The sequence below is a fragment of the Panicum virgatum genome, chromosome 2N (genome assembly GCF_016808335.1).
Source record: "Panicum virgatum strain AP13 chromosome 2N, P.virgatum_v5, whole genome shotgun sequence".
NCBI lineage: Eukaryota > Viridiplantae > Streptophyta > Magnoliopsida > Poales > Poaceae > Panicum > Panicum virgatum.
In genome coordinates, this window is record NC_053146.1 from 5800302 (window position 1) to 5810224 (window position 9923).

A 9923-nucleotide genomic window follows, 5' to 3' on the forward strand; every position below is an offset into this window, starting at 1 on the left:
TGGACTTGAGTGAGGTCAATGGCAGCCCCTGCAACGGTTCAAGAGGGAATTAGCATGCTCTTTTTTTTTTATCGTGCACTTGCACTTTCTTAAATTTAGACGGGCTTAGTCACAGTGAGATCAAACCACAGGCAACATGAATTGAGCGATATAACAAGAGTACAGGTATTGCTACAATCATTTGAAACCATTCAGTCAGTGTTATCTGTATTCAAGCATAGAATGTCATCTCATTCTCAAAGAGGGCTTCCTCTTGGCATCCCTAGTTTTTACAGGAACTGCATAGAATGCAAGTACAGATATTGCTACAACCACGTGAAATCATTCTGTCCACCTTACTCGAGTGTTCTCTGTATTCAAGAATGCTCCTATGTTAGGACCCTGACAATGACAGAGCTAAGAAAATGCTTTCCATTCTTAGATATGTGTCTCTGAAATTTACGGAAGATAATGCAGCAGTTAGTGGAGAGAATGAATAGTAGAGTGCAGAATGAAATGATGTCTCTGAAATGTATGGATCTAGTAGTCAGCTCACCCAGAACTGCAGAAATGGAGTTTGTCACTCCAGTCCAACAATCACAGTACACCGACGACTATTATCAGTAACAGTTTGTGGTTCTTAAAAGAGTTTTGCACTTGTTCCAACCATACAAAATTCGTTCTGTGAATCCGATAGTCACAGTCCTTGTAGTGTTCGTTTTCTTACCTTTGGGGCCCCTTTCACCTTCACCTTGAGCTTCAAGTTTCGATTGACTTTTTGTCACAAGTCTCGACTCTCGAGTATCAGAACATTTGAAGTCATGTAAAATGTCAGTCCACTACCATTGCCATAGTCCAGGTGTGCTACCAGTACTTGCTGAGAACGGTCACAGTCTCAAGCCATTTCTCAGTGATCAAGATCAACACACTTGCGCCTACACACTTCCATTAGTTCCTTGTCTGTCCTTGGTCATGATCAAGATCAACTAGCATTCAGTCTTCACATAGCGAGAAAGCACATTGCCATTCGATTATGACATTTGAAGTTTCCAAGCTATAGCCTCCAAATATGACATTCAGTCTTAGTCCGGTCTATGTATCTTGATGCTATAGATACAAATCCACCTTTCCGACATAGGAGGATTTGGAAATGGAAAATACCTCTAAAAATTAAAATCTTTCTCTGGTTTCTGCAAAGGGGTGTCATTCTGACAAAAGACAACCTTGCTAGGAAAAACTGGAAAGGGAGTGAGAAATGCTTGTGTTGTAACATGAATGAAACAATACAACACCTCTTTTTTGACTGTCCTTTTGCGAAAATGATTTGGAGGATTATTTTCTATGCTACTAACCTGGACCAACCTAGATCTATTGACCACATGTTCGGTACTTGGCTTAATAATCAACACAAAAAAATTAAGCCCTTGATTTGGGTTGGTTTGGCTGCCTTATGCTGGGCTATCTGGAGATGCCGGAATGACATAATTTTTAAAAGAATGAAATCTAATTCTATTATGCAGGTTATTTTCAGGGGAGCTTATTGGCTACGCTTCTGGGCCCAGTTGCAGCGTGATGAGCAGGCCAAGGACACCCTCGTTGAGATGAGCAAGAAATTAGAGATGATTGCTTTAGAAATTACCAATAGAGGGTGGAAGCATTTTTTACGTTTGCTTTAGATCTCTTGTCTATGTTAAAGACTATCGGCTTGTTGTTTATTTTTTCGAACTCTGTATTACTTGGCTGGGTACATCCTCGGATGTAGAGGCCGGATTTTATTATCCATTATCTAAAAAAAAATGACATTCAGTCTTCACATACCCCCTTGGCACTTGCAGATAGGACTTGTTGTCCAGAGCGGCAGATGTTCCTTGGCAGTAACAAGGGGGGGGGGGGATATCAAACAGCCACCAGCGCATTGATTTGTGGCATCTGAAGACTCGATTGCATTAGTATTCTGTTCAAGTTCACATGACAAAGTCGGTGAGATTTCTGTCGCACAAAATGCAGAGCTATGATTCAGACTGGGAGTTCAGAGTTTAGAGTCAGACAGACAACGCGAGCAAGGCGACGGCGAGCGTTTGCACCGTGAGGTCAGCAGTCCCTCTCTGAGGCGCAAAACTTTGTGGGAAACAATCTGATAGAATAGAACATAGGCAACAACAACATTTGCTTGTTCTCATCATGAAACTGTCCATTCCCAAATGTACACTTTTTTTTGTTCTGTTTTGTACTTTTGTACATACAATTATCTACGGATCCGAAGAGCTCAGGCAAGTGACGATGGCCATGAAGATGTTGACGGTGTCAAGGTAAAAAGAGATGGCCGCCATGACGTACTCGTCGTAGCCGTGGCGCTTGATGAGGTTGTCGGTGTCGTAGATGATGAAGCCGGAGAACACCAGCGCGACGACGCACCCGTACACCGTCGTCGCGACACTCCCCATCGGCAGCAGCATCTGCAGGTAGCAGAACAAGCTTCAGGTTCAGAGGGACGGCAATGGCAGGTTTTGAACACTAGAGGTTCAGAGAAACGCGAGGAGCAGAGGTGGTCGGTCTGGATCTGGTTGCCCGACCTGGGCGAGCCAGTAGAGCATGAGGATGAGGCACGCCGCGGCCAGGAAGGGCCCGAGGAAGCTGAAGTCGTGGCCCCTCCTCGCCGCCCAGAACGTGTAGAGCGTCAGGCCGACGACCACCACCAGTGTCAGGGACGCCGCTTCGACGATGATGATACCTGCCAAAGTGAATGCATGTCAGTGCATTTGATGTCCATAGATGCATGATTATTACATGGTATATATCATAGTAGAATTTTTCCAAGAGTTTCAGGATTTATGAATCAAAAGGATCTTGGAAGAGGTTTAGAATGCAGCAATTTAAAATGAATTTCGCAAGAGTTTCAGGGCTGGTATAATGCTATGCAGGAGGCCTGAAACTGAAATTCTTGTGGTTCTACTTCTACTAGATGAGACGAGTGTCACCTTTCCTGGAGAGGCAGCCCAAGCCGACGGCGAGGCTCATGGAAACGGTGAAGAGGGCGAGGAGGACGAGGTTGATGGGGTGCCGCTTCCGGAGGAACACCATGGGCAGCAACACTGTCGTGTCCAGACACGAGTGACAACCGGTCACCGAAATACACGTACGATCAAGCACTGAAGGTGAACGAACACTGATGGATTTACATATCGGGCGATCGGGCTAGCTAGGTGCTCACGGATGATGGGGGCGACGATGATGGCCACGAAGGCGGCGACGGCCGCCGGCGTGCGGGCGGCGAAGAACCGGCGGATCGCCGGCACGAAGTAGACGGCGGCGGCGACGGCGACGGTGGCCAGCAGCTGCATCGCCACGAGCGCGTACACCTTGCGGATGAAGGCCCACTGCAGCTGCGGGCTCTCGATCATGTACGCGCCCGCCGGCGGGAAGGCGCTGACGGACTCCAGATCGCGGTGGTCGCCCTTGCCCATCGTTGTCGCCTCGCCGGAGGTTGGTTGGGAGCGGATCGGAGGAGATGTGCCTGGGTTCTGCGGAGTTTGGACGGCGGAGAGAGGCCGGGAGTGCGGCGAGATGGCGGGAGGGAGAAGGTGGCGCGGGGTTTTCTATTCTCAGTCAGTTTCTACGGTTTTCCAGTGGTTGCTCACAACTCTTTTCTTGGCACAACACGAGGTTAGTTCAAACTCCCAACTGTAAACTGTTTGTGACAAGACATACTCCATCCAGTCTCAACAAAATGTGGCTAATGCATTTTAGTTTCATTTTTCTATATGCATGCGAAAATCATCCTTTTCTTTACTGCTTTATCTCCTGTCGTAAGAAAGCACTCTTAGTTCAGTTCGGTAGAACATGGATCTCCAAAATCAAATGTCGTAGGTTCAAATCTTACAGAGCGTGAGCTAGCTTCGCTTCAACCAATTATTTCGTACCCTCAGCTCTACTCAAGTTAGCTTCGGCTATTTCAAGTGCCTGTTGAGATTCTTCTATTTCGTACCCTCAGCTTTACTCAAGTTAGCTTCGGCTATTTCAAGTGCCTGTTGAGATTCTTCTGGATCAATGTCATACCGATTTCTTCATCATTTCCTAAAATGATCTCATTATTAACTATTCTCACAAAACCACTCCACAGAAAATGCCGTTAACCATTGGTAACCATTGGACGTCGAGGAGGCGTATGGAAAAAAATGCCAATGGAAAAAACATAAAATTCGTAAAAAGGTCCAATTAGATGTCTCTCGAATTTTTGAGAACCCTTTGAAAAGATGTTCAAGGGGTTCTCAAATCAAACAAAAAAGAAAAAACCAAAAACCTTTATTTATGAAGGTTTCCATTCAAATCTCTTAGTATGGCTAAATCCGTCCTTAATAGTTGTTTTAAAAACTACATATTTGCTAAAAAACTACACATTTGCTAAAACCACCGTTAATTTATTGTCGGAGTACGTACTGAGTACTTCTCTAACCGTTAATATATCAGGGTAATGTTTCCACAGCTAACAGTGGCTGGCTATCAACAGACGGCATTCATGCTCGTGCGTGCCATCAACAGGATGCATACGTCATGTCGATACACGAGTGATACAGGAAAGGAACACCAAACGAAGACCATAAAGCAGGCAGCCCGCCATACTCATTCGGGGTTAACCAACCACCATGTCATAAGCAACCCAAATCCAGCACCACGTCTCCACGCACAGATTCACGGTACAATTTATCTGTGATCTCTACGTAGATGATACCGACACAACTCAGCAACGACGAAGACCATACTAGTAGTTCAGTAACGCAGCTATACAATTCTCGGAACCGGAATTCTGGGCAAGGGGATTGACCGGTGAGCATTTCTGGACCAACGTACGGGGTATTCACAGGAGAACCGAAGCATCAATGACAAGCAAGGTGCGCCTAGTCGGCTGCCCTGAAGAGGGTCATCAGGGACAGGAAGAGGTTGATGACGTCCAGGTACAGGGAGACGGCGGCCCAGACGTACTGGTCGTAGGTGTAGCGCTTGATGATGTTGTCAGTGTCGTAGACGATGTACCCACTGAAGATGAGGGAGGCCAGCCCGCCATAGATCATCTGTGAGAGCTTGCCCAGCGGGAACAGGATCTGCATTGGGGCAAGGTCACCATCAGCATCTATTGTCAGATGGAAAAGGTTCTAACACAATCACTGTATCACATCACGAAGAGAACAAATAATACTGCTAGGACAGATCTCTCACCTGGATGAGTGCGAACACAAGCAGCACTATCAGGGAGGCAAACAGGAAAGGACCCAGGAAGCTGAAGTCTTTGCCCCTCCTCACAGCCCAGAAAGTGTAAGCAGTCAGGCTAACCACAACCACTGTTGTCAGAATTGCAGACTCCAGAATGACCTTGCCTGCCCACACAAGGGATCACATTAGCACGTAGATCTCATATGAAATAAAGACTAAACTGGAACAAAGGGCAGAGCATACAAAGGCTTCAAAGTAACTTAGAGCACTTAGATTAATTTCAAGACATGTTTATTTATCTAAAAGGGACGATGATACAACCAGAACAAAGAGCAGAACATTGACAGATTACAAGCCCAACTTAAGAACTGAAAAAAATGTTTCAAGACATATTCTGTCTATCTCTGCACCCAATAACTTTCATGTAGTTTCAATATCCAGTATGCCTGTTAAATTCAGAAACGAAAAAGGTAGTTCGCAATTGAGAATATCCTAAATATTGGCAGTTTTTCATGTGTAGGAGCACAAGACCAAAAGCCAACCAACCATATCATGCACTAACAGTTGTTGCCAGTGCATAACAGACAGATCACAAGTTTCCGTAAACTAAGATTTGCCCACCGAGACAGTACACATAGTGAATCAGCATCACTTTCACATGAGCTTAATCAGCTGGGGATGACCAAAAGTAGCTTTTATATGAAGCATATCTTAGTGCACAGCATAACATTTTTTTTCAGATGTGTAGGAATAAGACCAAAAGCCAACCAACCATATCATGCACTCTCAGTTGTTGCCAGTGCATGACAGACAGATCACAAGTTTCCGTAAACTAAGATTTGTCCACCAAGACAGTATGCATAATGAATCAGTATCAGTTTCACATGAGCTTAACCAGCTCAGGATGACCAAAAGTAGCTTTTATATGAAGCATCTCTTAGTGCACAGCCTAACAATTCAATATATTCTACAAAAATCCATGTGTTTTGTTATTGATTGCCAATTAAACTTCAACCTAAACAGTAACCACACAAAAATTGCCGCTGAAAGGTAGCTTACTTTTAAATACCTGCAGTATTCAAACTAATATTATATGGTGCAACAATGCATCTTGCAAAATGAAAGAAAATTGAACCAGAAACAAATAGTAAATAATTTCTCAAGTTGATGGAAATCTGCTTGCTTGGGACAAAAAGGCTATGTTGTTGTTGTTGTTGTTGTTGTTGTTGTTGTGATGGAAATCTACATGCCTTACAGGAACAACAGAAAATGACTAATCCCACAAGAAGGTGATATTCAATTGCTTCTGACTCAGACAAGCATATTGTAAAGCGACTTTAACACCTAAGACTTGGCCCCTACGCGGACTGGGCAAATGCCTCGTCAGTCATCACATGGGTTGCCAGCACATGTTCCTTGGAATTTGTCTATAACCCCAACACAATAAAACCCCATTCCAAAAGTAGCACCTCTATGGCATCTTAAGTATCACTTGCATATGCCAAAGCAAAAAAAATAGGGGTAGGAAACTCCAAAGTAGTTCCACATTGCCAAATAAAAGGTCTACACTGGCGGCGTGATACAATTTAGGTGAGCCACTGAATAAAGCAAGTGATTGAGACAAGCAATATCATACAGCCACCAACAACCAAATGCCAGGGCAAGTTCCTAGAAATTTCTGTGTAATCCTACCACTCAAAACTCTTTCCAAAACTAGCACGCCCGTGATGTGGTATTACACTGATCACTTACATGAATGCTAAAAAAGATATTGCTAACTTACACAAGCAGGATCATAAAGCAATTGTGGAAGCTGACAATAATAAGAACAGAACAATGACGCTGAGAAGGTTACCACTGGTGAAGGCACATGTCATGCCCACAGCGAAGCTGATGGCAACGGTGAAGAAGCCGAGCAGAATCAGGTTGACCGGGTGCTTCTCGTGGTAGTAGTAGAGCGGGCACAGCACTGCACAGCAAAACGAAAAACCATTTTCAGTATCGTGTATACCATCGACACAAAGTATCAAATCCAATCCCCATTCCTGGCAACACATGATTAATTTGGTTTCAAGCGACCTTTCTGCGAAACACAGCGTGGCTAATGCGTGTCAGGCTGTCAGCCCACCCACCAGTCCCCTTGCTGGTACGCAAGGGCACCCCCATTCGTGCACGCACGAGAGGATGAGAGGACGCAGGGTCCATGCCGTGATTTCACAAAAGCCCCTGAAACTATACGTAATTGTTTAAGAACCCGAAACACTTCACCACTACGACAAGCATCTCGATCGTCCCCTAGGAATCTGGCATCCGATTCTAACTGCAACGTAGTAGAAGGCAACGCATCTGAGCAGAATATATTCGACAAACAATTGCAGCAACCCAAGCAACACAGTAATCCCTGGCAACTACCCGATCAAAAAATCCCCAAGTATTGCGGTAAAAATTAGCAGTGAGCGAACCCTGACCACGCAGAACGTAACGACTCAGATATTTAAATCTCAAGCGTTTTCCTCATCTGATTGCAACCGCAAACTATACCCGCCGCACATTTCGCGGAACCCATTCGGCAGACTCACGGGAACCCTATTTCCACACCCAATCCGTTCGAAAAATCCGTCGAAGAAGAGAATCCGAAAATCGGGGGGAGAGGGAAAATTTCAAACGGAACGGGGAGGAGCGAGAGGCCGGGCTCACCGATGAAGGGGAGGATGATGAGGAAGATGTAGAGCCCGAGGCCGGCGTTCGTGGTGGTGAAGAAGTGCGGGATGGCGCGGACCTTGACGACGACCGAGGCGACGGCGGCCGTGAGGAGCAGCTGCAGCGAGAGGATGACGTAGATCTTGCGGATGAGCGCCCAGCGCAGCGCGGGGCTCTCCTGCATCCCCGGGTAGAGCGCCCGATGCTGCCCCGCGGCGCCGGAGGACCCCGCCTCGAGATCGCCGCCCTTCTGGTACCCGAACGCCGACGACATCTCGATCGGCGCCGCCGAATACGACGACGAAGGCCTCTCTCTCTCTCGGTGGAGCGGGGGCGGTGGGTAGGGTTTCGCGGGTGGCGCTGCGAGGAGGAGGAGGGAGCCCGTGTGCGAGGGGAGGCGGAGGCGGAGGCGGAGGCGGCGAGGTCGGCGCTCCCTAGTGGGGGGAAGAAGACGAAGCCGAGTTGGGCCTTGGGTCCGTTGGGAATGGAACGGTTCTCTTATACCGTGCGGTCGCCCGCTTCACCAACAATGACTGGTGGGTCCGGACCGGTGGCCCCCATCCGTCATCGAAGGCGCGGGGGTGGAGCGGGTCGAGTTGCAGGTGACAACGAACGAACGACGCGTAGAAGCGGTGCCGCGTCGCGTCGCGTCCCGTCGTCGCGTGACGTTCTGCAGGTGGGGCCGCGGCTTTGCTGCTGGGCCCACGCGCCGGGGGTCCTGGGCCCTGCCTTTGGTTTTTGCGTGGTGGGTCCGGGGGGCAGGCGCGCCAGGCTGGGCGAGCGCGGTTCGCGCGCTGCGCCCGTGCTCGTGGACCGGGTCTGGTCAAGCGCGACTGCGGGTTTGTTTGGTTTTGGTGGTGGAGGGCTGGAGGCCTATGGGATGGGATGGGATGGGACGGGCGGGCACGCGCGCACATTCTATCGGGCCGGCCGGCCTGTCGATCGGTCTTTGTTTTTTGTCTTTTGAGAAAAAAAAAGTTCGTTCCGGTCAGTCAACGCCTCAAAATGGCACGAGGGGGGCCCATGTCGCCAGTAGGAACACGAAGGAAGACGACGCGAAAAGGAGAGGCAGCAGAGCAAGAGCAAGAGCAACCGGTTTCCTTTTTAAAAAAAAATGGGGTATAAGGTGTGAAAATAGTTGTGAGCAAGGAAACTTTGTCACTATCCTACTACCCACGATTCCCCACATGCCTCGTGTCTTGGCCCATGTCCTAGCTAGCAGTCCTCACAAACGAACTTGCCTGGAAGTTTTGGTCGATAGATTTGGTATGATCACTGTTAGAGATCTATGTAATTTTCGATATATTTTAATTTCAAATATTACTACTAAATTTATGACATAAATGAGTGATAATATGTGAATAAAATATGTGCTTATGTTCATATTATTCTCACTAATAAGCATGAACAAAATATTAAATCAGAATAGGTTTAGATTGTACCATAAGGCGGGACCAGTGCCGGAGGCACCGGGTGCGCCGTTCTCATAATTGGACATTGTGTCGGTCAGGGCTGTTCGATATAGCCGATCTTAGTCGTTGCAACGATCTTGATGTTCACTTGGGGAACACAGGTATGGCCACCGGAATGTAGAGGACGTAGATGTTCGGCCACCAGAAAGTAGAAGACGTAGTCGTTCGGCCACCAGGAAGTAGTCGTTCTGGGAGCGAGCAGTCACATCAAGACGCTCCCCAAAAACCTGATTTCCCGCTATCCCGTGCAGGACATTCAGCGAGCAGAGGTTCCGGAGGCCTGCTCTCGCTAGAACTGTGCGCGCAGTGCTAGCGATGGGGATGGTAGAAAACAGCAAATGGAGAAGGGAGAGGTCTCCTAAGCAGGAGTACCTGAAGCAAGAGCTTGCTGTTGTGTGGATGAGTGGAGGAGGGGCTGGTTTATATAGGCGTGGAGGTGCCTCAGGTTCAACGAACCTGACGATGTAATGAACATTGATGAGCGGCAGTTACTGGTGCAATTGAATCACAGGAATCTCATTAACAGCCAAGGTTTTATTCTGTGTCATCATTCACCTGTAACTG

The 9923-nt window shown here is 47.4% G+C and overlaps 2 protein-coding genes across 2 annotated transcripts; both read right to left on the reverse strand.

Moving 5' to 3' along the window:
* Positions 1 to 2129: 2129 nt before the first annotated feature.
* On the reverse strand, positions 2130 to 3975 carry LOC120658691 (protein LIFEGUARD 2-like). Its single transcript, XM_039936930.1, has 4 exons — positions 3191 to 3975; positions 2958 to 3071; positions 2553 to 2710; positions 2130 to 2435 (listed from the first exon to the last, which is right to left on the reverse strand). Exons 1-4 carry the CDS (start codon positions 3441 to 3443, stop codon positions 2229 to 2231), a joined length of 732 nt encoding a protein of 243 aa, XP_039792864.1. The 5' UTR covers positions 3444 to 3975; the 3' UTR covers positions 2130 to 2228.
* A 595-nt stretch (positions 3976 to 4570) lies between these two features.
* Positions 4571 to 8352, reverse strand: LOC120659479 (protein LIFEGUARD 2-like). Its single transcript, XM_039937639.1, has 4 exons — positions 7885 to 8352; positions 7043 to 7156; positions 5194 to 5351; positions 4571 to 5078 (listed from the first exon to the last, which is right to left on the reverse strand). The coding sequence occupies exons 1-4, from the start codon at positions 8159 to 8161 to the stop codon at positions 4875 to 4877; spliced, it is 753 nt and encodes a 250-aa protein (XP_039793573.1). The 5' UTR covers positions 8162 to 8352; the 3' UTR covers positions 4571 to 4874.
* Positions 8353 to 9923: the final 1571 nt, after the last annotated feature.

What these genes read in the sequence shown, in the direction of transcription:
- LOC120658691 (XM_039936930.1), bottom strand. Translation starts at nt 3,443, where the DNA reads ATGGGCAAGGGCGACCACCGCGATCTGGAGTCCGTCAGCGCCTTCCCG. An exon ending in CATCGTCGCCCCCATCATCC is followed by an intron (nt 3,072 to 3,190) that starts GTGAGCACCTAG and finishes TGGACACGACAG; the next exon opens with TGTTGCTGCCCATGGTGTTC. An exon ending in TGCTCTACTGGCTCGCCCAG is followed by an intron (nt 2,436 to 2,552) that starts GTCGGGCAACCA and finishes TGCTACCTGCAG; the next exon opens with ATGCTGCTGCCGATGGGGAG.
- LOC120659479 (XM_039937639.1), bottom strand. Translation starts at nt 8,161, where the DNA reads ATGTCGTCGGCGTTCGGGTACCAGAAGGGCGGCGATCTCGAGGCGGGG. An exon ending in CATCATCCTCCCCTTCATCG is followed by an intron (nt 7,157 to 7,884) that starts GTGAGCCCGGCC and finishes TTTGCTGTGCAG; the next exon opens with TGCTGTGCCCGCTCTACTAC. An exon ending in GACATGTGCCTTCACCAGTG is followed by an intron (nt 5,352 to 7,042) that starts GTAACCTTCTCA and finishes TTGTGTGGGCAG; the next exon opens with GCAAGGTCATTCTGGAGTCT.